We start from the raw sequence: 26966 nt of genomic DNA, 5'->3' as shown, positions 1-26966 counted from the left end.
TTTTGGGGCTTAGGTTTATGGTTTAGGGTTTAGATTAACTAGTGTTTTCTAATTTATATATTAATTAATTTCTTATATAATTGTAAAAGAGATAATATTAATATGGTTCTTCAAAATTGTGTGAAGGTTTGGTTTTTCAAAATCGATATAAGCTATATCTAAGGATATTCCCATCTTATCCCATCCCGGTTCAGTTTTTTTATCCAGTTCAATGTTTTGCGTGTTTTGCCTTGTCCCCACCGTGATCAAATAAGAATTGATTGAATAGATTAAACTTTGCAAAGGTTTTAAAATACTGAATTAATTAGTGGGCCAAGCCAGACCAAGCTGTGCCAATGCCCAATTTTAAAAACTTTTCCAACTTCAAGCTCGTTTTACCCAAATCACCCATTTCATTGTTTATAAACAATAAAAAATATAAATCTAAGCCTAACCATATTTTGGACTAGGTGGGTTGTATGGGTAGTGAACATTTCTAATTATCATATAAAGAGTAAATAACATATATTTTCTAAATTTTGAAAGGTTTTATATTTTTCATGATTTAAAATTTTAAAATGAATTTTAAAAGATTTTAAAATTTTTTAAAATTTTAAAAAGATTTTAAACTTTTATTTTTATAATATTTATATACTTTTAAAGAAAAGACCCAACTTTCCCCTAAAACCCTAACCCTTAACCCTAATTTAAATCATAATGATAATTAATCAATATTGAATTAATTCAATATAAATCATAATATTAATTATATAAAGCTTTTAAAATTTTTAAAGATATTGATATGGATAGTTTTTAAAGATTTTTTTCTTCATATTTTAAAATTTTTGTTTTGTTTTTTGTTTTCTTACCTCAAAATTATATAAAATTTTAAAATTTATCTAATTCTTTAAAATATTACTTAAATTTTCAAAAATTATTTATTTAAAATTGATATGAATTATATAATAATTAAATACAAATTAAATTGTAAAAAAAGTCAACCATTAGCGGCGTTTATGAGAAAAACGCCGCAAAAGGTAAGCAATAGCGGCATTTAGACCAAAAACGCCGCAACTATGAGAATTTTTCAAAACGGCGTCGTTTGATACAGGAATTTAATTTTTAGTGACGTTTCTTATAAGTGCCGCAAATATTACAATACCAAAACGGCGTCGTTTTCTTCCCCAAATCAGATTTGACCCTAAAAAACTTAAAACTGAGCGATGGGTTTTATTACCAAATGCCGCCAACCCCCCCAGGTTCTGAAAACAAAATCCTTCACTTCAAAATTTCGCTTTCCCTCACTTCAAATGCCTCCAGTGATGCCTCCCCTCAAGCTCCCTTGCCTATGCTCAAGTCCACCATCACTGGCGCCGCTTCCACCTCTCTTTCTGCTCATAAGAAGACCAAGGATCGTGGCTTTCGTGAGGGCGATGCTGACCGCCACTCCCGTCTCGCCTCCCGTGACTTCGAGTCCCTCGGCACTGACGGCGGCCCCAGTCCCCAGAGATGTTAGTCCTTTCACTAAACCCTAATTTTTCTCTCCCTGTTCACTTATATTGTTTCATTTTGTTTGATTTTCTAGGGTTTTATTCTTATTTTTTTGCCCTACAAAACAAGATGATTACGAAATTGCTTTCATTTTTGTTGTATGGAAGTTGATCTTAATTTCATAACAAAATTGGGTTTGAAATTAGTTGAGAATTTGATAGTTTTCGCTTAATGCTGAACCTTGAGCGGTTTTCTGATTTTTTTTGGGTTATATGAAATATCTTCACTCTCGAAATATAATGTTAATTTTTATACTAATTATTTATTCACTACCGGTTTTATAGTTTGATAAAGTCCTAGATAAAAGACCCCGGTTTTATATTATAAAACTCTTGGTTCAATATATGTATATCTAGAATGCTGATACGGTAATTCATAAGCAATCAAAATTTAACATGATATTAGGTCTTTATGCTTTGAAGGAAGACAATAGCTTATAGTTTTGCGTTTTTTTCCTTATTTATAGTCTATGAAATTTAAGTGAATTTAATTGTTATTTCTTTGTTGCTTTTAATACCCTTTCACTGTTCATCGATCTTTCTTTCATTATTTGTTTTTTGGAATCAACTGTGCATTTTGTGATAAAACATAGAACTCGGCACATGATTCCAAATGCAGTTTTGTCAGTACCAGATAAAAATGTTACAATTGCTAGGAAATGTTCTGTCTTTCCTGTTGAATTTGTTGGTGAGTATCTTTGATATTCTTATCATTCATTTTTGTCACATGAAGGGCGGTTGATATTCTTATCTTATCTTTGATATTCTTATCTTCATGCAATGGATGATTTCTTTTTGAATGTCTCATAGCTTTTTCTCCTCATTAGTTGTGCTTTTTTTGATAACTACTATAATTGACACTTTTTAGATTACTGAAGAGTAAGGATTTTTTCTACCTTAAAGGCCTTTTACTTTATGCTGTACAGGTTCAAGTGGATTTTTATGATAAAACTAGTTGGGAGTATTTTTTTTTAGATGATATGTTGGGAGTATTTGTTTAAGGTGTACTGGGTTCTTTTGAAAGAGAAGCTAGCTTTAAGCTTAGATGAGCTTACTAACGCTAAAAATCCATGAAAGGAAACTGCTATCATGGGTCCCAAGGGAAATTCATCCGGTAAACTTAATAATTATAGTAATGCTAAAGGAACTAACATGGACCTTTAATTCCTTATAACTGTTGATTTTTATAGACTTGTCCAAGTCGTTGGTATTGACTTATATAACTGTTGCTCATTTAATTCCTTTTTAATTTGTTTATTGTAGACCTTCATCACTAATGCATTTGTTTGCGAGTACCGGAAGGTAGAACCATATAAAACCGATGAAAGGACAAGCGATATCATGCTTGAAATATTAAATTTGGACAAGAAAGAGGTCATCTCTTTTAATGGAATTTCAAATCGAAATTTCTTGAGGTGCCAATAGATTTCCTCGATCTTTGTTACAGAAAACATAAAATGCCATATTTGGTCCTGCATTTATTAACAAGAAGTCCATTTAGGGAAGTCTAACGTGCTGATTTTATAACCATTTCAAAGCAAAATAGAATGATTTTTGTTGTTGGTTAGATTTTATAAACATTCTTATCATTCACAGCATGTAAAATAGTGAAAATGATCCATGACTTTTTGTTTTAATATTTTTTTGGGAGATTGAATTGCCACAGGTTCAAAACAAGTTTTAAGTTATTGATTTCTGCAGTATTACTTCCATAGTTTCTCACTTGGTTTATTTTCTAGAAGCATTATGTTGCATTTCCATTTTGTGATGCTTTTATCTTATAGATAAGATTTGATGGTAACAAACCAATTTAACATTCAATATACCCGAGAATGAGTGATGCTATCTTGAAATTTGATGCTTTTACTTGTTCATTTTATGTAAATAATGTAGTATCCGTACTTGTTGTCTGTTCGTTTTATGTTTCTCACTCAGTCGAATGATAATATTAATAGACGGTGTAAACATGATCTAATGATCTTCATTTCAACTTTCATTTGTTTTCCCAGATTTTAAATATGTGAAACCGCATGTTGTGGAAGCGGCACATTGAATGCACAAGGCTCTTGTACTCCCATATCTGATCTTTGCTCAAATCGCAATGAATACTTGTTCTGGGATTCGTCCCATCTCGAAAAAAGCTTTTGTTTTTTTATTCTTTTAAATTTTGTTGTTTTAAAATTGCAGGAACTTAGAGAAGCTTCAACTAATATTGAACCAAAGCATCAAAATGATGTTGCAAATTTAATAAATAGTTACAAAAGTTTATACCCAAAATGGGTTTTTGATCTTAGGTAATTTAAAACTCTTATTTACTTAATGGTGTAATTTTGAATTTCATTGGAAACTTTAATTTGTTAGAATTTGATCATCTTAATTTGCAAAAATTGGAAATTTGATCCTATTTTTGGTGCATACATGCACTTGAACAGTTGGATTTTGCTAATTTGTTTTGATCTCCGATAGTTTAAAACTCTTATTTATTTAATAGTGTAAGTCTGAATTTAATTGGAAACTTTAATTTGTTAGACTTCAATCCTCTTATTTGTGTAAGTTTGAATTTAGTCCGGTTTTTGGTAAATACATGAACTTGAACCGTTGATTTATGCTAATTTATTGTATATAAATTGTTGAAATGATGATTTTTTATATCTCCTTACATATAGCTTATTGAAATGTTGATTTTCGTACTAGTAATTTAATAGTAAGGTTTACTAATGTTACCCAATATGGGTTCTTGATCTGAGGTAGTTTAAAACTCTTATTTTCTTAATGGTCTAATTCTCAATTTCGTCACTATGAAAAGTGCGGGAAGTTGGTCTCTTGCTTTAATTTGTTAGAATTTGATCCTTCTACTTTATAAAAGTTGAAAATTTGGTCTGGTTGTTGGTGAATGCATGAACTTGAACAGTTGATTTTTTCTAATTTGTTGCACATAAGTTGTTATAAAAATTGAAAATTTAGTCTGGTTGTTGGTAAATGCATGAACTTGAACCATTTATTTTTGCTAATTTGTTGCATATAAGTTGTTATAAATATTGAAAAATTAGTCTGATTTTTGGTAAATACATGAACTTGAACCATTGATTTTTGCTAATTTGTTGCATATAAATCGTTATAGAAATTGAAAATTTAGCCCTATTACCGGTAAATATATGAACTATGAATAGTTGATTTTTGCTAATTTGTTTCACATAAACTGTTGTAAGATTGATTTTGTTAATTTCTTTCATATAATTTATTGAAATGTTGATTTTGATAATTCCTTGCATATTAAATATTGATGTGTTGATATTCAAGCTAGTAATTTAACAGTGAGGTTTACTAATGTTATCCAATTGGACTAACTTATCAGGTTTTGCAAATTAAGGGGATAAAATTCATAATTAGACCTTTACTTATTTATTTTTATTCCAAAGTGTTACCTTGAAAGTTAGTATTGGCTTTATTTTCCAATACTTATTGTGTGTATGTTTTGCATTTATTTATTTGCAGATGTGGTTTTGGTCTTCTAATGTATGGATTTGGATCAAAGAAATCATTGATTGAAGATTTTGCTTCAACCACTTTGGTAGAGCATTCTGTTGTTGTAATTAATGGTTACCTTCAATCAATCAATATAAAACAGGTGTTGTTTTCATCACATAACATTAAAGGGACCAAGTTAGTTCCTATCGTATTAAAAAGAATCAAAATATGGCCAAATTGGAAAATGGACTATTTGATTCTTTTTATAGGATAGGGACTGAATTGATCATATCTCTACTATAATATAGGATTGCTTGTACTCCATCTCTCAAGAGCAGTTCCTCTTAAGCAGCCAGGTAACGCTAAACGCCCACTTGACTGAGTTCAAAGATCATGAGCTAGTTAAGATTTGAAACTAAAGACAAAGCAAGGAGACTTCTAAGTAATGTGTCATTTTTGTTGAAACCAGGGGGTTATTTTTTCGGTATTACTCTTGAAAAAGTGATTGCCAAAAACTGTTGTTTCTGGATTTCTGTATTTTCCTTTTTTTTTCTTGTGGTTACTGCTGCACCTGTTTCTGGGAGGTATTGTGCAAACATTTTAGTGTGCTTTAGTTATTGTAAGAATATTTTTAACATTGTTAATTTTAATATTATTGTAAGAGTATTTTGAATTATAATTTAGTTATCAATTTATATCATATATCTTTTATTGAATTTGAAGTATCATTTAAATTTGCCGTTTTTGGTTGGATACAAATTTGTCAAAATTAGCCGCGTTTTTTCATAAGCGCCGCTAAAGGTCATGTTCTTTAGCGGCGTTTGTGGCAAAGCGCCGCTAAAGGTCATGTTCTTTAGCGGCGTTTGTGGCAAAGCGCCACTAAAGGTCATATTTTTTAGCGGCGTTTTTGGGCAAAGCGCTGCTAAAGGTCATGTTCTTTAGCGGCGTTTTTTCTTATAAATGCTGCAAAAGTTAGCGACGTTGTCAATAGTGGCATTTTTTGAGGCGCTAGTGAAAGCGCCGCTGAAGGCCTAAAAAAATGCCTCTAAAAGCCTGTTTTGGTGTAGTGACTTAATAGTAGTTTTCCCTAAATTGCAATCCCTTGGGTACAATACTCAGAGTACTTACATACTTCGTTGTAAAACTATATTACAATTTGGCCCGTACACTTGTGAACACCGCTTAAATTCCTATATTTTGTAGCAGTATATACACTTTAGACGTTAATATGTCCAGAGGTGGTCAGATATATTGCCATGCCATAGGATTGTGAGTATTCACCCATAAGTTTTCTGTGATTTTGGGTGTTGAGACCTTGGGACATGTGGAGAGATAAGGGAATGTCAAGCTGAGCTCCATTCACTTGGACATGTTGGTGTACAGGAGAGTGCATAGCTTCGAGCTGCAGTTGTAGGACATGTTATAAGGACTCTTTCAGTCATTCTGAGGCGTTATAAGGAGATCCGTATATCCAACAGAAAAGTTAAGATAAGTGTGTTAAGATAAGTGTGAGAACATATCTTACGTTTCTCAGCCATTCTGATAAAACAAGTATGTGAGCATGTTTCATGTTGTATTAGATCCGTTTTCAAACAAGAACAAGTTAAGTTTTTAAGTACACTTTTCAAAAAGTAAATGCCAAACTGTTTTTACAAACTTATGTTTTTGACAAACAGGATTCGCAAACTAGGTCTCATAACATTCTCTGCGAACCCAGCATGCGATATGATTTTTCAAACTAAGTCTTCCTTCTGTTAAAAACTCTGTATTTTAAGCATACATTACTAATTCTTGATTATTCACTGAGTTCACAATGAACTCACCCACTTCTCTCTTACTTGCAGGTAAGTATGTCGCAAATGGTAGTGGCAAGGTAGATGACTTGGTGAGGCTCATCCCTAAACAGATGACACCAATCAAAATGTGCCACGTGGCACTTCCATCCAATCACAATGTATCACATGGCAATTAAGTTTATTTTAAATAAAAACATTAAAGTTAAATTAAGAAAAAGTACATTTGACTTTGAGTCACTGTTGATCAATTAGTAACTATCATTGATCATCAACGTGATGCTAGTAGAACGTACGACATGTCTTTCTTTCTTTATCTTTTACTATTATATATGTTATTTTGATTAAAAAATAGAAAATCATATATAATATATAATTAATTGAATTATTTTAAATTTTTATAAAATTCTAAAATATGTAAATATAAATTTTAAAAGTCAAAATAATATTTAAAAATTGAAAAAGATAAAATTTTTACAAAGGTATTTAAATTTTAAAGAATTCAAAATAAGAATAAAAATAAAAATTTGAAAAATATATATTCTAGAAAAAAACTTAAATTGTTTTGAATTTAGATATATTGTTTTAAATTTTAAAATTTAAATTTTTGAAAAAATTAAAATTTATGATAAATTTTCTAAAATATATATTTGAAAATTTATGTTTTTAATTTTTAAATTTAAATATATTTTAAATTTTATATATTATTTTGAATTTTAAAGTTTATATTTATATTTTTAGAATTTTAGAATTTTAGAATTTTTAAATTATTTATATGTTATATGATTTTTTAATCTTTATAATATATATAATATTGAAAATAAAAAAGGACACGTGACACATTCTAATAATGTTGCATGGATGGTCAATGTCAACATCGATCAATGTTTGGTTAACGATGATCAAGTTCGGTCAATGTTCAATCAACGGTGGATTAAAGTCAAAAGATTTTTTTAATTTAAATTTAATATTTTTATTTTGAATAAATTTAATTATCACGTAGTACATTGTTATCGGCTAGAAGTATCATGTGACACATTATAATTGATGTCATATGATAATTAAATTTTTAACATCATTAAAGAAAAAGCTAAGTTGAGTAAAAAATAATAGTTTAAGTATCTATTTGAAACCAAAAATAGTTAAATATTAAAGTAAGAAAATAAGTATACTTGAAACGTAAATTGCGTATCAAAAAGCTTGTTTTTAGTATATGATTTTTTAACTATAATTTTGATATTTTGAAAATTAGATAATGATAAGAAACACCGGATATGATATATGTATATCGGGGAGAAGCGGAAAGATAATTCCAAAAATTGTTCAACAGATCTGATAAGGCTAAATTGAAATAATAGGAAGGATAAATTTATTTATTTATTTTTCTTTTTGAAGTAGCTGACATGCTAATTATCTATCTAGATTGATTGTTGATTTTTGCCATAAAAATAAATCACAGCTTAGGAAGAGGAATCAGGAGCAAAGTTGCAGGGAAATGTCGGCGAATGGTTGTTTTCCAAATATTATTACAGCAACTGCTCCATTATTGGGATGGCATCGTAACCATACGGTGACGTCCCTGGAAGCACCGGCTAATTACTGCCAGTTCCACCTGCGTTGCTTCATTCGTTGTGCCGCTTCGACTCACCCCGTTACTGACCACCTATTACTATCTCATTCTGATTCTGATTCTGGCTCTGATTGGAGCCTCTCACCTAGTCCTAATACTAACCCTAACCCTAACCCTAATTCAGCAGGTTCGTTTTCGCTTTCTACTGTTCTCACTCACTTCTTCATCTGTTCTTCATTTTCTATTGTTATTACTGTCATTTCAGAATGCTAAACTTGTGAGTTGTGACTACTGCTAGCAACCAACAAAAACTGTTCTGCAGACTCAGGTTCAAAGGGATTGACGGCGGGTTTCACGAGACTTAAAGCAAAAAGAGTAAAAGCCCTTGTCAAGAGGATAAAACAAGAAGAAATAAGCATTGGTGATGATAATAATGATGATAATAGAGGAGTTTCAGAGGGAGGTAGTTACCCCAAAAATGCTGAACTAGAGGGTTCATTTGCAATTTCTCACTTTCGAGGTTGGGCTGATGGGGGATCCATCAGTAAGCCTAAATTGAACTCACCTCACCTTCCAAAGAAACATCTTACTCTATCTACTGGTGCTGGGAGTGACTTTTTTAGTCGAAAAACCTTTGCCAATTTGGGTTGCAGTGAATACATGATTAAATCTTTAAAACAACAGCTTTTCCTGCGCCCTTCACATATTCAGGTATATAGTATTACTAATTTCCCAGGAAATCTTGATCCAGAAAACATTGTGCCCACTTCCGAGTTTGTTTTGTTGGCTCAACTCTCAAGAGTTGATCTACTTTAAATGGATTGTCAGATAGACATTAATCAATGAAACTACTACTTGGTTTAATTTGTAAAAAAACATTTAGCATATAAAATAAAATAAAATCTTGGATTACTGCAGGCAAAGGCTTTTGGACCTGTTATTGAGGGACAGAGCTGTATTATAGCTGATCAAAGTGGCTCAGGGAAGACATTAGCATACCTTGCACCCTTGGTCCAGCGTCTTAGGGAAGAAGAACTCCAAGGAGTCAGCAAGTCATCCTCTGGTAGCCCTCGTGCAGTTATAATTGTACCAACGGCTGAATTGGCATCTCAGGTCAATATCTAGTCTCATTTTCCTTTTGATGTACTTCCCTGCTTGCTGCGTTAAGCAATAGGTATTTATGTAACCAATTAGCATTGTGTCCTCTCTCATCAGTGGTGTGTACTTTCTCAATCAATCTGTTCTGAGTATAGCTAAGAGTAATTTATTTGCTTGAAACTTGGGTTGCATTATCTTTCTAGCTGTAGAGTTGAAGATCACTAAATTCCTCCTTGAGCAATCTGCCTCCAGGTCCGGTATTGGAAGCTTTAAACTCTTAATCCTTCTCTATTAATCCCTTTAGCAGAGTCCATAATCAAGGTTTAAAGTTGCTTCCATTTATATTCCAACTGGAAATAGAAAAAAAAAATGGAAAAGAGTTGAAAATGCAGCTGAGATAAGGGAAAAACAAGAATTGACAGGTCTACATAATTCTTTTATTTCATTCTAGCAGAAGGTTTTGATCATATTGGTGTGCCAAAAATGGTTGATCAGATCACTGTATCGAGTTTTGAATGACAGGTTTATGATTAATGCTTTCTTTTACAGCGAAAGCATCTTGTAATTATTGACGATGATTGAGGAGTTTCTTCTATATGCCTTTGGTCTGTCTATTGGCTTGGCAATTGAAAATTACTTGTCAGGGCATGCTTTGCTTTTCTGAACAATAACTTTTTGTTGGATTTAGTTCATTCATGCACTAATTCTTCTTCACTCTACTGTTTTTTTAAAGACAAGTAGTTGAATGTCCACATAAAGGCAAAATGGTATAATTGTGCAAAACTATTGAATTAAATTTCACAATTGTTACTCCACAAGTATAGTGACTTCAAGTTATATGCTTAAGGAGTGTAAAGTTGCTTACTTGATATTTAAGAGAAATTCATAATGTTAGTTCACTTTGCTTACTTGTAAAATGAATACTTGTTGCAAAGTTGCATGCAATCTTGTAGGAATCCTCTCAATGGCGATGTAGTGGTTGCTTATTGCAAGTAAAACTTTTGCAGGTCTTGAATAATTGTCGGTCATTGTCAAAATTTGGGGTTCCGTTCAGATCTATGGTCGTGACAGGTGGTTTTCGACAAAAAACTCAATTGGAAAATCTAGAGCAAAGTGTTGATGTTTTAATAGCAACACCAGGTCGTTTCATGTTCCTAATTAAAGAAGGCTTCTTGCAGTTAGCAAATCTTAGGAGGTAAGTTAAATGTCCCTTCATATTGCTTAATTTATTTACCTTAATTATATTCAAGTGTCATGTGGTCTTGAAATTTCTAGGGCATTCTAAGTGGGACATTTTAATACTAATATCTCTATTATATCAATTGTATATTATTCCCTGCTCTCGATATCCTTGCTTTACCTTCCTTATTTTAATAAAAGTGCCAGTGCATACATGATAATTTTTATCGTTGCATAAAGTTTAGTTTAAGTTGTTTTAGTCTTCTTTGTCTTGGTGAGAGATTACATTTAAGCTCTGGGTGGGTGATACGACAGTGGAGTAGGATCGAAATTCAAGTTGTGGAAGAAATGAAAAATCGAGTTGGAATAGGAAAAACACTTTCTTGGTGACCAAGTAACCTGAAACGCACAGGAGCCAAGAGAGATTAGGATAATTTGGCAATACGCAAAACAAGCGAAAGAAGGAAATTCAATAACTAATAATTAAAGATCGAAAGGATTTAGAAGGTAGGAGGATTGGATCGTGAATGGAGAACATGTTATTGAAGAGATATTAATGGAAACAAGCTGCCAAAAATTCCAGATTTGAGTTAGCAACAAGGACCAACTCAAACAAAGCAAAAGAAAAATAAAATAATGGAGAAGGAAGAATGATTTGACAATCAATGAGAACGCAAGAATCGAAAGTAGGAAGCCTTTGAGGCCAAAGAATTGGTTCTTGGAGAGAAATAAGGTTGTTTAAACAGACTTGAAATAAAGAGACCAAAACAGATTAGTAAATCAACAAAAATAGATTAGAAAATCAATGAAAATAAGGAAAAAAAAAGGAAAACATAAAAAAGAGGGTTCGGCTGAAGAAGAAAGCCTAAGAACAGGTTGAGAACAAGTTCCTTGATGAGAAAGAAACCAATCTTGAGAAATAAAATTTGTTAAACCAGGTTTGAAAAATTGATCAAAAACTGATTAGAAAATGATTAAATTGTAAAAACACTCAGAGGAAAAATTCTGTTATATTGCTACTGCTTTAGTTTACAGCTTTATAAAGAAAAATAATCATTTTAAAGGAAATAAATCCTAATCCCTAAGAATCGAGAATTGATATCGTAATTTCCTAAGAATCGATGGCGAGATTAGTTTCTATTTACAAGAGATCACAATGATTTCTATCCTTAATTATAGGGATTCCAATACCATCGATTTCTATCCTTAATTATAGGATTCCAACACTCCCCTCAAGTTGGAGTGTAGATGTTAATCAAACCCGACTTGCCACTAAGTTCTTCAAACATGTTTCGTTCAAACTTTTGATTAACATGTCGCAACTTGTTGTCTAGTAGGTAGGTAGATGATGCATACTTCTCACGAGTGTACTTTTTCTTTTATAAAGTGACGATCTATTTCCACATGTTTGGTCCGATCATGATGCAGGATTATGTGCTATCTTGACAATGACTGGTTGTCACAAAGACATCTTCATAGGTCCAGTAAAAGGCACTTTTAGTTCTCCCATAAGTCTTTGTATCCAAACTCCATCGCATATACCATGAGATAGTGCTCGATACTCTGCCTCTGCCTGCTTCTGCGTGCTACCACAGATTGTTTTTGCTCCTCACGTCACGAGATTACCCCAAACATAACTACAATAGCAGCTTGTAGGCGTCTATCATTATGATCACCTTGATGCGCATCGCCTTACCTTCCGTTCTTTTAGGTTGATAGTCTTCTTGAAATAAAGGCCTTTACCGAACTCCTTTTAGGTATCTTAGTATTCAAGAAGACTATCAACCGAAGCGTAAGTCTACAATCGATGCGCATCAAGTGTTCTGTTAATGATAGACGCCTACAAGCGGCTATTGTAGTTATGTTTGGGGTAATCTCGTTTTGTTGAGGAGTGTCAGGACAAGAGCTTTGGTGTATAATGCCTTGGTCAGAAAGGTATGGACTTAAGGCAGAGTTGAAGTATTCTCTCCCATTGTCGATCGGAGGGTATGTATGGTAGAGTTGAATTGGGTTCGAACCATTGAGTGAAAATTTTGGAATACTTTGGGTGTTTGATTTTTCTTTGAGTAGATAGACCCAATGACCTAGTATGATCATCAATGAATGTTATAAACCATCTAGCCCCTGTAATATTTTTCACTCTATTGGCTCCCCATAGGTCACTATGGATTAACGAAAAAGGTTGGGACCGAATATGTGGTTTTAATGGGTATGGCACACGGGTATGTTTAGATAATTGGCAAATTTCACACTTCAAGGAATTAATACTTTTATTTGAAATAACAATGGAAGATGTTTTTCAAATACACAAAGTTTGGATGTCCTAACCTACGGTGCCATAACATAATAGTGTCCTCTTTGCGATGGATAGAGCCAATCCCCTTGTGTCTTGTTTTTATTCCAAATATATAGTCCATCATCAACTTTAGCAATGCCAATCATCCTCCCGATTTACATTCTGTATCACACAACCAATTGCGTAAAATTCAACAAGAACATTTTCATCCTTAGTAAGTTTACTAATTGAAAGTAAATTACAGGACAAGTTTGGGACATGTAGGACTTTATCGAGAGAAAACTCTCATCATTTGTACTTCTCCTATTCCGTACCACGGTGAGTAAGAACCGTCGACTATGCGGATTCGGATTTGTTATGACAAGGAGTGTAGGTTTGAAACAACGTGGAGTTACTCGTCATGTGATCGGGCGCTTGAATCGAGTATCCAAGGAGATTGATTATTAGATTCAAAAGCAATGTTGAGGGCGACCTTGAATGGCTAGAGATCCATGAGTGGTGGGAGTACCAAGTATCTTATGGAGAGTCTCAAGTCGTGTTTTGGTTAGCGAACATCAAAAACATCATCGGCAGTAGTGGAGGAATTAATTTCACCTTGAGTGATTCCCGATTGATATTCGAGTTATCTGTGATGTCTCGGTTTGAGAAAATTTCATTGATATCACCCATTGGAGGACTAAACCGAAGGAATTTTAAGAAGGAAATTAGAGAAAAAAATTAGGATCGAATGAATCCTAAAGCCACGATGCCATGTAAAAACACTCAAAGGAAAAATTACATTATATTACTACGCTTTAGTTTACTGACTTTATAAAGAGAAAATAATCATTTTAAAGGAAATAAATCCTAATCCCTAAGAATCGAGAATTGATATCGTAATTTCCTAAGAATCGATGGCGAGATTAGTTTCTATTTACAAGAGATCTGTGATTTCTATCCTTAATTATAGGGATTCCAATACCATCGATTTCTATCCTTAATTATAGGGATTCCAACATAAATAATTAGAGAAAAACAAATGAAAGATCATAGAAGAAGCAATTGGTTGAAAAGGGAAGAGAGATCTCATACAAAGATTTGATCTTGGGAGCAAATCAACAAGAATCGAAGTTGTTCTGATGGTTTCTTGATTTGAAAATTAACAAATAGCAAGGAACAAGTTAGATTTAATCCAATCGAATATTAAAGAAAAGCAAAGAAGAAAAAAACAATTAGTGAAGAGATGAAGAGAAAACCTTGGATCTTAAAACCTGAAATTGAAACACAAGAAATAGTATTAGAAAAAGATTTGGTTAAACCCAATCAAGATTGATAAAGATTGTGGAGAGGTGGGAAAAGATTCGAATGAAGATGGATAATAGGTGATGTCGTATGGAATCCTTTGAAGAAGAATCTTTAGCAAACATCACAAATGGCTTTAATCAACCCCTTAGGCCGACCACCTAGTAAATTGAAGGGTGGAAAATGATTTTCCACTACTTTTGGAAGAAACCGAGATAAATACATCTACAAATCACGAGAGAAAATTGTGCAAAGAGAGAAACTAGAGTTCTATTAATCAAAATATGAATGGTGTGTACAATGAGAGGGACGACAGCCTATATATAAGTAAAAATTAGGGTAAAACTAAGTGTGCTCTTACCCTAACAACAAGTAACAGGTAAAGAGTTAATGAAAAAATAAAGCCGAGTATAAACTACTTAGGTGAAATTCGAGCAACCAATTAATGCATGGTCATGGATTGAATTTTGACTAAATAAACATAATAATGAGCTTAAATAAAACCTGTTCGCAAACCCCAATTAAAAAATAAGCTTAAACTCTTGTAATTCTTTAGTCACATGTTGAGTTTAGACTTCAATTGTTTGGATTTGGATCTCGTGATTGAGCCTTATGGAAATTGAACTCATTTTCATTATGAACTTGAGATTAGGCTGTGGAGCTCACATCATTCCCCTTTTTCTCAAAAGGATTTGTCTTCGAATTTGCACAATCAATGAAAAATCAATCACATTAAAAGTAGCACTGACATTATACTCACAGGGTAGATTGATTTGATAGGCATAATCATTGATCTTTCTGAGTACTTGAGAAGGCCCATCCTCTTGTGGGTCTAATTTCGTATTTTGCTTGGCAAAATATCACTCCTTTCCAATATGAAGCCAAATCCAAACATCGGGTTTAAATACCACATGCTTCCGTCCTTTATTGGCCTTAATGACATTAGTTTGGTTTGTTTTATCAATTCGTTTCCTCGCTTTCTCATGTAAACCAATTTAGCTTTTGTTCATCATCCATGCTAGTAATTTTATCAAGAGGTAAAGGCATAAGATCAAATATAGTTAAAGAGTTAAAATCGTAAACGATTTTGCAATGGGAGTAATTGATAGAATGAATAGCTCAATTACATGCAAATTCTACAAATGGTATTCTTCCCAATTTTGAAGATTCTTACCTGCCACGGCTTAGTAAAGCCCTTAAAATACAATTTACATCTGTTTGTGAGTGGCAAGTTGTAGAAAAGAGTAGTTTAGTACCGATTTTGCCCCACAAAACTTTCCTAAAGTGACTTAATAATTTGACATCACGATCAGAAATAGTAGTGCGAGGAATGCCATGTAAATACACTACTTGAAAAAATAAGTCTCAACATGAATAGCGTCATCCGTCTTGTGGCATGGAATAGAGTGAGCAATTTTCGAGAACTTATTGACCACAATGAAAACACTATCTCTATTGCGGTTAGTTCGAGTTAAACCCAAAATAAAATCAATGGAAATATTAATCTAAAGAGAATTAGGAGTAGGAAGTGGCGTGTATAAACCGTGTGATGTTACCTTGGATTTAGCCATTTTACATGCAATGCACTTAGAACAAACTTTTTCGACGTCTTTGTGCATATGAGGGGCAAAAAGAAGTTGGTGTTGTAGCATATCAAGTGTTTTAGCTACAACAAAATGTCTCATAAATCCCCCTCTATGTGCCTTTTGAACTAGTAATTCCCTTGGCGAGCAATGAGGCACGCATAACTAATTTTGCCTAAATAGAAACATATTTGTAAGATAAAACTTATCAAAGGCATCTTTGCCGCAAGAATTAAAAATGGATGCAAAATGAAAATCATTAGTGTACAATTCCTTAATGTTTCAGACCTTAATGTTCAAGCATTCAAAGTAGTGATTAAGGAGTACCTTCGTGATAATGCATCTGCAACAATATTGTTCTTATTGACTTTATATTTTATCACATATGAGAAGAATTTGATGAATTCAACCTATTGTGCATGTCTTTTACTCAACTTACCTTGTCCTTTTAGCCATTTTAAGAACTCGTGATACGTATGAATGATGAACTCTTTAGGTAGCATAGTGTTGCCAAATCTCAAGAGCTCGAACTAATGCCAAAAGTTTTTTTTCGTATGTCAAGTAATTTAGTTGTGCGCCATTGAGTTTTTCATTGAAGTAAGCAGTTGGGCGTTTATCTTGCATTAGAACTGCTCTTATGCTACGTGATGCATCATATTCCAATTTGGAAGTATTATAAAAATTAGATAATTTTAAAATCGGAGCTGAAAATAACTTGATCTTTAAAGGCTTGAAAAACCTTCTCTTGTGCAACACCTCATTGAGAAACCCAACATATTTCTTAATTATTTCAGTCAAAGTTGCGGCTAAGGTGGAAAAATTTTCACAAATTGTCTGTAAAAACTTGCTAAACCGTGGAAAGATCACACTTCGGTAATCTATTTCAGAGTAGGCCACTTACGAATTGCTTTTACCTTATCTTCATCTACATGTATACCCTCTGCACTTACAATAAAGCTTAATAAAATAAGCTTGTCACCGTAAAAAGTGCACTTTTCAAGGTTAGCAAACAATTGTTTAGTTCGTAAAACATCCAACACAAATTTAACTTGAGAAACATGCAGTTCTAATGAAGTAGAATAAATTAAAATATCGTCGAAAGAATCAGCTATGAACTTACCCAAATAAGGGCATAAAACATGATTCATTAAGCCAATGAACGTACTAGAGTCACGGGGTTAGAACTTTAGTCTAGCAATCTCTGCGAGTTTAGCTGATTCCTTCATTCCAAACACGCCTAAGTCAACTTAACTCCCAACAATTAAAGATTCTCGCAGAATTTCTCTAATACACCAATTTATATAGCAGAAGCAACACAAAACAAAAAAAATGTTTAAAAAACAAAATAGCCACAAAAGAACAATGCACAAGAGGTGTTTGAGTAAATGCTTTCAAAGAATCCTTTTACTCTTGAGAATTTAGGCTACAGTGGATCAATGGATGACTTAAAATTGAGGGGAGACTCTTTATTTATAGTTCAGTTCCCCCAAATCTAATGGTTTAGCTAAATTTACATTGATGGACGAGATAAAGTCTATCCCTACAATCGAGGGGTTTGCAATATTTATACAATCAAATCTAATCTTATCAGATATTATTTTCCTCAATTTTCTAAAATTAATTTTTCTATTTACCAAGGTACTCTAATTTTCTATATCTGCTTCATTAGACCACCTAGGCTTCAAATGGATAGACTTTTCTATCAGTTCTTTCAATCGGGTCAGTTCTCATGGGTCAAATGATTCTCATCTAACTAATAAACATTTATGGGATGCATTTTGTGCGATGATCACGGGCTTTACACTTTGGCTCGTAACATTTTTCCCCACTCATTCTCGCAATGCCCTTATTGCGCCTTTAGAATGACACTGACTTGATTCGCCTCAAAACTTTCTCAACGTCTTAGTTTTTTCTTAACTAGTCACACTATCGGGTTGTCCCACCCATCAGAGCTTTCACCTCGGCTTCCTTCACCTCTTAGTTCGACCCGTTCCACTTGTTGGTACATCTCGCTTGCAAGAGTCCACAACTCTTACTTGCCCACGTTCTGACTTGCTTCGATCTAAATCCTTTTAATTCACACGACATGCCTACAATTCCTCGACTTCCTCGCTTTAGAACTTTGAAAGGGCCCCTACGTTTTTGCCAAGCCAACAAGTTCAAATGTGAAACACTACCAAAGTATTCAAAATGTACCTTACTCGCCACATTTACTCGACTTGACTTTCCAGTTTGCATCACCAGTTTTCCAAATTCTAATGCACAACTCACATCTCCCTTGGGTGGTAGCTCCTCTAAAGATTCAACAGAAATAAGTCTCATTGATCTTAGCTTCAAAGTTTATATAACAATTTCTTTCTCTAAGTTCGATGCACAACTCACCTTTTCCTTGGGTGGAAGCCTCTTCGACGACATAACAAACTCCATCGTTTTCCCCGAATTGAGCCTCAGTTGTCCTAACTTTAATATTTGCCTTACCAATTATTTCTTCAAGTTAGGTGCACGATTCACCTCTTCCTTGGGTGGAAGCCCCTCCGACTACTCAACAAGTTTCGTTGACCATGACTAACTTGGACTTTTCTGGATAGTTTCACAACTTATGTGGACCACAACATAAGAAGCATTTCATTCACTTGCTTGTTCCTATTTGCCTTCTTGGCTTCAACACTTCCCACGATCGAACCAATTCTCATTGGTGCTTTGTCTGACCCATCGTCCCCTTCGACGATTAATTTCTTTGGACAGTTTTGCTACTTATGTGGACCACGACATAAGAAACACTCCACTGGCTTCTTTTCGCTCCCTTTGACTCTCTTGGTTTTGACACCCCTTGCGCTCGAACAAAGTTTTCCGGCCTTACCTTTCGGCTTGTCATATTTCGAAAGGTCTAATCTCTTTAACATATGAACCGTTGCAAAGAAAACATATTGCCTTACCCTTTTTTTTTTCTTCAGGTTGGGGTTTCTCTTCCCAACTCGTGGTTTCACCCACATACGCCCTTTTCCTCAGACTCGAAAGACTTAAGCTTGATTATAGACTCCGTTAACGTCATGGCTTTCGATAGCTCTTGGATGCGTTTTAATTTTTGTCTAGCCCACGACTTTAACCCATTCTTGAATGCAAGAAATGCCTCATTGTCGTTCATATTTAAAATTTGGAGCATAAGTTCTTTAAACTCTCGAACATACTCCCCAGCAGTGCCTCTTGAAGCATAAGTTCTTTAAACTCTCTAACACACTTCTTAGCAGTGCCTCGTGCAAATCGTCACAACTTTTATCTAATCTTTCAACTCATGCTGGAACTCTTTTAAATACAATGGAACAATGGATGCAAAATACAATGGAACAATGGATGATTTACAACTGAGGGGGAGGCTCACTATTTATAGTTGAGCTCTCTCGAATCCAACAGTCTAGTTAAATTTACATCGATGGACGAGGTGAAGTCTATATTTAAAATTAAGGGATTTATAAGATTTATACAATCAAATCTAATCTTATTAGATTTTCTTCTCAATTTTCTAAGGTTAGTTTCTCTATTTACTAAGGTAGTCTAATTTTTCATATCTGTTTCATTAGGTCACCCATATTTCAAATGGACAGGCTTTTCAATAGTTCTTTGAGTCAGGTTAGTTCTCGTGGGTCAAATGATTCCATGTAACTGATAAACTTACATGAGATGCATTTTGTGCGATGGTCACAGGCTTTGCACTTCAACCCGTGACACTAAGGGCGTTTGTCAAACTAAAGGGCATGATAAGCCATTCATACAAACCAAATATAGTTTTGAAGGTCGTTTTTCGTTCGTCTCCATTTGAATTTGATGATAATCACTTTTTAAATCAATCTTTGTGAAAATACAAGAACCATAAAGTTTATCAAACATATCAGCAAGATGTGGAATTGGATGCCTATACATGGCAGTAATTCAATTGATTAGTTTACAATCAACACATGCGATACGTATCATCTTGTTTAGGTACCAAAAATACTGGGATGACACAAGGACTTAGGCTTTAAAAAATGTGTCAGTTTTCAAAAAAATTCCTCATTTTTTTTATTCCTTTGTCTCTTCAAGGTTGCTATGATAGTTGATCTATTTGGAATTGTTGATCCTGGGACCTCCATTGCTTGCTAAAGATGCATTAGTGGATTGCTAGGGAAAAACATTATATGCAAAACAAAGAAAGAAAAGAAAAAATAAGCTCTAAAATTGTGGTGTTTTTCAAATTGGATGGTGGATCTTAGGATTTGCTATTAACAGTTACCTTTAAACTATGTGTAATTGTCATGGGTCTCAGCTCAAAGCCCGTAACCATCGCACCAAATGTATCTGATGGAGGCCTATTGTGTAGATGGGGATCATTTGGCCCGCAAGAATCGACCCGATTTGGTAAACTGTTGGAGAAGCCTGTCAGATTGAAGCCTGGTTAGCTCGATAATGAAGATATGACAACTTAGGCTACTTTGGTAACTAATCTTAGAAGATTGATAGAATCATGTCTTGTAAAGATTAGATTAGATTAGATTAGATATATCTTGTAAATCACATGATTTAAGGGACAGAATGAATCTTGTCCGTCGATGTATAGTAAGTAATTTTGATCGTCGGTTTTGGGGGAACTCAACTATAAATAGAGAGCCTCCCCGTCATTTGTAGACACTCCATTCATTGTTTCATTATTCTTTGTGAATAAGAGAATATTGAGAGCATTTACTCAAACACATTGTGTGAGCTCTTTTTGTTATTCTTTTGTTTATTTTGGCATGAAACGCTTTCGCTATACAAATTGGTGCCTTGGAGGACTTTTAAAGGAATCCTCATTTAAGTAAAAGCTGATTTAGGCGAGTTTGGACGAGCGAATTGTGAGACGAAAGATCCAGCCTTGTGACAAGTGGCAATAGAGCTATTGATTCGAAGGTACTGTTAGGATATCGAAAGAAGAGTTCGAACAAAGGTGGGCCAGAAAGTTTTTGAGGGAGATACTGTCGGCTGTTCAGGAACGCGTGGGTAAACTTGAGGAGTCCATGGAGGATGCGAAAGAGTCAGACAATGCGCTTGGGGAAAGCATAGGTGACTCGAGGGATAACATGCAAGAGTTGCTAGATTTCTAAAGGAAGAAGCTAATGGAGAGAAATAATGCTCTCGAAGCCATGATGATAGCATTAAATGAAGAAACAATGGTCACGACGATTGTTTTGAGCACAAGAGTAGAGGAGCTCGAAGGAGAGCTGGCCTTGTGCTGAGCAATCGTGGGGAAGGAGTGTCAAGTGCAGCATTTAGTACCGAGGATGTCCCGAAGTTGAAAGAGTTTGTGGGGACAAGGTCTGCATGCGATGTGGACAATTTCTTTTGGAGGATGGAAAACTACTTTCGTGCCAAAGGCATCGTGGATGATGCGGTTAAGGTAAACACTACTTCAATATTTCTTATTGACATTGCGCTTTTATGGTGGCGAGGCAGAACCACAGATAAAAGGTAAGGTGAGATTGAGACAAGGCAAGAGTTCCAATGTGAGTTGAAAGGACAATTTTACCCAGAATTTGTCGAGGAAAAAGTTCGGGCAAAGTTGCAAGTGATAACGCAATGGGACACAGCGGGGAGTATGTTCGAGAGTTCAAGGAATTCATGCTCCAAGTTTTAGATGTGATCGAGAAAGAAGTATTGCTTGCTTTTCAGAATGAATTGAAACCATGAGTTAGACAGGAGATAGAACAAAGAGGTGTCCAAAAGCTATCAGAAGCCAAGATAGTAGCGGAATCCGTGCTCAAGCTTTGTTTAGGAAAAGACAAGCTTAGGATTTCTAAGTCCGAGGAAAGGGGTGTATGTGAAAAGGATCAAAAGGAAGATAATGATGGCAATGGTATCGGCGACAATGTTGGTAATGGGAAACCACGAGTTGGAAAGAAGAAATCCAATAGGAAAATGGGCAAGTTGAAATGCTTTCTTTGTGATGGTCCACACATGTTGAAGAAATGTCTGAAGAAATCGCGCTTAAGGAGAAGCCTGTAGGTAAGGCCTTGGTACTTGGTTCAAGTGCAAGGGGTGTCGAAGCCAAGGAAGCCGAAAGCGAGAAGAAGCCAGTGCAGTGCTTCTTATGTCATGGTTCGCATAAGTTGCGGAATTATTCAAAGAAGTCTGTCATCGAAGGGGACAATGGAGCAGAAAAGGAGCCCAAGAAGCTTGGTTTGAGTAAGGGAAAAGTCAAAGCTAAGAGGACAAAGAGGAGCAAAAAAAAAGCGAGTAAAGTGCTTTTTATGCCGTGGTCCGCATAAGTTGCGTAACTATCCAAAGCAAACCGTAGTCAAAGGAAATGTAACGTCTGAGCTTGGTGAGTAATCGGAGGGGCTTCCACCCAAGGAAGAGGTGAGTTTGTCATCGAACTTAGGGGAAAAAGTTGCAATGAAAATAGTGAAGTTGGGACTAATGAGGCTTAATTCGAGTGAAGCGTCGAAGTTGGTCGAGTCATCGACAAGGCTTCTACCTATAGGAGAGGTAGGTGGTACATCAGACTTCAAGAAAAAATAAGTGATGCAAGTGGGACAGTTGGTCAGAGTAAATGCAACGAGTAGGATAGTTCACGTAAGCCGAGGCAAAAGTCCCAAAGGAAGGGAAAAGTTAAGGCGTCAAGACGAGACCGAGGCAAACAGTGCTATTCGGAAGTCGCAACGAGGGCATTGCGAGAATGGGTGGGGGAGAATGTCACGGGCTGCCGTTCAAAGCCCGTGACCATCGCACCAAATGCATTCGATAGAGGTGTATTGTGTAGATAGGGATCATTTGGCCTATAAAAATTGGTCCGATTCGGTAAGCTATTGGAGAAGCCTGTGACATAATGAGATTAAACCGATAGCATTAGAATGATGCAAGATGTGATGTTCTTTTGCATCCATATCAATGTGGTGCCTTTATGATGGAAACTATTTTGATGGTTATTAGAGACCAATTTCAAAATGCACCTTGGTTAGTAATTCCTAGCATGGGTTCATATATTGGATGGCTTTGCTTGACATGAAGAATGAAAAGAAGCAAGGATGAAAAATATGTTACTTAAATGGTTAAGCTTTTAACCACTGTTCTTACCTTGTAATTTAAACATTAAATTAACTAGTGTTTCATCCTCTCTCCTTTCTGTCCTTTGTACCAAAGTAGAGCTAAAAGAGAGACTGTAGACTAATAATCTATTAAGCCATAAAGCTACAATAGTGGAATTCTAATGTGTTGTTTTTGCTTCTAGAAATACTTCACCCTTAACTTTTTGGTAATACTCTGCAAAGTTCTGAAGATCTCAAAAAGAAAATTCCAAGAACACTCAAGAAACATTATCTTAAGGAAGATTGTTACTTATGCTAACACTTAACTTTTGGGAAACATTATCTTTAGGATGATTGCTACTTTGTCTGATAAAACACGTTGCATGCTTTAAAATGTGAGGCAAAAGATGTTGGTGTTCAAAAAATTTCTTTTGCAACCACCATCTATTTCATTTGGATTGAAACAAACAAGTCTTCCTATGGGGAAGTTGAGGTTATGGTTGTGAAAAAGAATAAGGTTTATGTCATCAAATTATTTGAAATGTCTTCTTACATATATATTAAAAGATATTGCTTGTAATCTTGCCACTAATAATCAAGGAATTTGTAGATGTCTACATTTAGAGATCTTACTTATCCAAAGTGAAGGAAAAAAAGGAAAAGAAAAAAAAGAGACATGGGTTCCAAATTTACCAATTTGTTCAGTTTGGTAGTTCAAAGTTATTGCCTATATTTGAATGAGTGATAATTTTGCATAGTATTGGTTCTAAATGGTCCAATTAAAGGGTCAAATACAATGTTATCAAAGTGGACTTAGTTGTTAAGTTCAGGGCCAAAAATTATATTATTTTAGTTTATAATATAGAAACTGAAGGAATAAATGGTTGAAAGGAAAGGATCTAAGATTAATGTAATAAAGTAACCTTTTTCTTTAAATAATTTCATTTAAATGCATATACTAAGTAGCTTTTCAGCACATTTTCATTGTAAGTTCCATTTTCTTAATTGAATTATCAAACATGTTAAAAATATCAAACCATTGAAAATTTAAATTCTCAATGATTCTTGGTTTTTCTTGTTGCATAAATTCATTCATTCATTCATCCAAAACAAAAGCAGAGATTTTTCGTGCATAGCATCATAATGCAGAGGGTACCAATTCTTATTAGTTTTGTCCACAGAGGTGGCAAGGATCTAATTTTAACAGTTTTTGCCTAGAATAATGGTGTTATCAATTGTCTGTATTGCAGTGTGGTTTTTGATGAAGTGGATATACTTTTTAATGACGAGGATTTTAAGGTTGCATTGCAAAGTTTGATAGACTCTTCACCTGTTATAACACAATATCTATTCGTCACTGCAACTTTGCCCGTAGAAATATACAACAGGCTGATTGAAGTTTTTCCTGATACTAAAGTGATAATGGGACCTGGCATGCATCATATAAGCTCTGGTCTTGAGGAGGTTGGCTTCTTTCTTTGCTTTTACCAAGTTTGTGTCTTTAACTATTTTGTTTTTTGACTTGCTCCTTTGATGCCTCTGATATTGGAATCAGAATTTCCAATTTGATCTATGTTATGAGCTTGGTCTTTTTTGTATTAATCTTCATTATTGAATAACATTTTATGTTCACTCCAAACTAAGAACTCTTATTTCTTTTGAAACAATTCCTAGCCTGAACCAGTATCACCCACTTTCTTATTTTGTCCATGGATAGAGATGCTGCTCAGCTGCTACCTGCTAGATGTAGGGACCATAATTGTTGATGTGCTTGACTATATGAATTTTTTCTCAAAACAGTGAGTAGTTTTCAAAACCATAACTAATGGGATTTGTCATGATTTTAACATGTAAAAGTACACTTATGACAGATTGAGTTCATTATTAAGTACTTTTAATGAGTGTTCGTGATGATGAAGTATAAGAAGAGTGCCTTTCAGCAAGTATTTATAGGGATCTGGTGAACCAGAAGTACTTATCTGGTCAATAAAGCCACTAGGCAATAGTTACCTAAATACTCCCTCAACTTTTCAAAATTTAGAATAACTTATAACAAGCAGTTTGTTTACTTACTTTTCAAAGCTAAGTCCTCTTAACATATGAGAAATGAGAACTGGTTTCGTCTTGTGTGGGGTTGAAGAGTTTCATCTTATAAAATTTTGAAGGTCGATTTACCTCATTTCTGCTTAGCTTAATAGCACTTGACTAGTAAGTGCAGAGGAATATATGTTTCATGCATGTTGGGTTTAACTGGCTTCCACTTAAGGAGGAAATTTTGGAATTCTTATCGTCATGTGTAGATACAAATCCCATGTCTATAATATCTACGATAGCTTGAACATATCGTTTGATATGAAAGTGTGCAGCTTTCTGCAATCTGTTATGGCATTTCTAGGTCTGCAATAATGAATAAGATCTACCCAGTTAAAGATAGGGCTGATCTGTGTGCCTCTAGAATCATTAATATGTATTCTTAATTTAATGAATACTAAAATCCAGGGTGCACCTGCAGGTTCTTGTGGATTGCAGTGGAGAAGGGACTTTAAAAACTCCTGATACAGCTTTCCTTAATAAGAAGACTGCCCTTCTGAAGCTTGTGGAAGAAAGCCCAGTTTCCAAAACAATTGTTTTCTGCAACAAGGTATGCATGCGTGAACCGTGAAGGATAGCTTTCCTACTTGTAATTTCATGATGAGATCATTGCAGATTTATCCTATCTTGACATTTTTCTTCTCCATCATCAGATTGAAACATGCAGAAAAGTTGAGAATGTACTAAAACGTTTTGATAGGAAAGGAACTCATGTGCGAATCCTACCTTTTCATGCTGCTCTGGCACAAGAAACACGGCTTATAAACTTGAAGGAATTTACTCATTCTCAACCTGGAGGAGATTCTTTGATTTTGGTTTGCACTGATAGGTAGTGTTTCCCAGTTTTTCCAGTATTATCTTCTTCTGCTTCATTTGCTCCACTACTTGTTCATGAAGATATAGCCTGTGTCTCTCCTATGTGCTGGGTTAAAAGATGTCCTATTTCATTAAATAATATGCTTCTAAAATTGATGGCAGAGCATCGCGTGGAATAGACTTTGCTGGTGTGGATCATGTTGTACTTTTCGACTTCCCTCGTGATCCTAGTGAATATGTGCGCCGTGTTGGACGAACTGCCAGAGGAGCTGGGGGAAAGGGTAAGGCATTCATTTTTGTTGTTGGCAAACAAGTTCCTCTTGCACGGAAGATCATTGAAAGAAACCAAAAGGGTCATCCATTACATGAGGTGCCAGCTGCCTTTTGAAATGATGAAATGAGTTGGGGTTAATACGGTTGGATTGTTCAGTGGGTGCTTGGCATTTCCGTGCTAAATTTACATCAGCTTAGGGTTTAGTTCGGGAAGAATTTTCCTTTTCCTAATAGTAAGGGGTTAGGACCATGGGGCTTGGTTTTCCTTTTCTCCCCCTATATTGTTATTTCTATTATTATACCTAACAAGTGAAGGGGATTGTTATTAGACCTCGTTGAGGACAATTTACAGTTTATATATATACACGTGTATTGCTCTTGAAGGATACACTGTACATGTTATATCTTAGTAGAATAAAACATTTAAATTGGCATAATGATAAGTTTAGTATATTTTTATTCATTTGATTAATTTTTGAGTTCAATTTAGTTATTGACTTTTAAGTTGTTTTTTAAATAAAAATGTTGATTAAAATATTTATTTTTTAACGATGTTGTGACAATTTATGTATTAGTTTACATGCATTTTATGCTAACGTTACATTTTGTTTTTGTTTTATATATCACGACAACATATAGTTTAAGATTTATAAAACTATTCAAAAATAAGAAAATTTAAAATTTAAAACATATATATAAAATTTCATAAAATTTTAAAAATGGAATGAAGCATGTCATGTTTCAAAATTTAACATTTTAGTCACTAGGATGAACATTATTTCGTCTCTTTTTAAATAGTTGGTCAAATTTATCTTTGTTTAAAAGATTGAAGGCTATTAGCTAAAGAAAATTGACAAAAGATATAAACATTATGCGCTAAATTTGAGATTATGTCTTTTAAATTTATTAGTAACAATTGTAGAATAAAAGAGAATAAATAATTTTTAATTATTAC

General features: G+C 34.3%; 1 protein-coding gene and 1 non-coding gene across 3 annotated transcripts; both read left to right on the top strand.

Annotated features, from left to right (window-relative positions):
- Nucleotides 1-4910: 4910 nt before the first annotated feature.
- LOC105793907 (uncharacterized) lies at nucleotides 4911-5647 on the top strand. The gene is made up of 2 exons (XR_008194062.1): nucleotides 4911-5157; nucleotides 5306-5647. It is a non-coding gene; the product is annotated as an uncharacterized LOC105793907 (transcript).
- Nucleotides 5648-8063: 2416 nt separating this feature from the next.
- LOC105793906 (DEAD-box ATP-dependent RNA helicase 50) lies at nucleotides 8064-26448 on the top strand. 2 transcript variants are annotated; one of them, XM_012622808.2, is made up of 8 exons: nucleotides 8064-8547; nucleotides 8659-9071; nucleotides 9279-9473; nucleotides 10466-10653; nucleotides 24082-24295; nucleotides 25344-25472; nucleotides 25576-25751; nucleotides 25901-26448. In XM_012622808.2, the coding sequence occupies exons 1-8, from the start codon at nucleotides 8286-8288 to the stop codon at nucleotides 26124-26126; spliced, it is 1803 nt and encodes a 600-aa protein (XP_012478262.1). In that variant the 5' UTR covers nucleotides 8064-8285; the 3' UTR covers nucleotides 26127-26448. The 2 variants fall into 2 exon arrangements, with proteins under 2 accessions (XP_012478262.1, XP_012478263.1); XM_012622809.2 differs by having other exon boundaries at nucleotides 8065-8547; nucleotides 8683-9071.
- The last annotated feature ends 518 nt before the right edge of the window (nucleotides 26449-26966 follow it).

This window comes from Gossypium raimondii, chromosome 3 (genome assembly GCF_025698545.1).
Source record: "Gossypium raimondii isolate GPD5lz chromosome 3, ASM2569854v1, whole genome shotgun sequence".
Classification (NCBI taxonomy): Eukaryota; Viridiplantae; Streptophyta; class Magnoliopsida; order Malvales; family Malvaceae; genus Gossypium; species Gossypium raimondii.
Note: the sequence above shows the minus strand (reverse complement) of the source record. Positions and strands in the feature narration are given on the sequence as shown.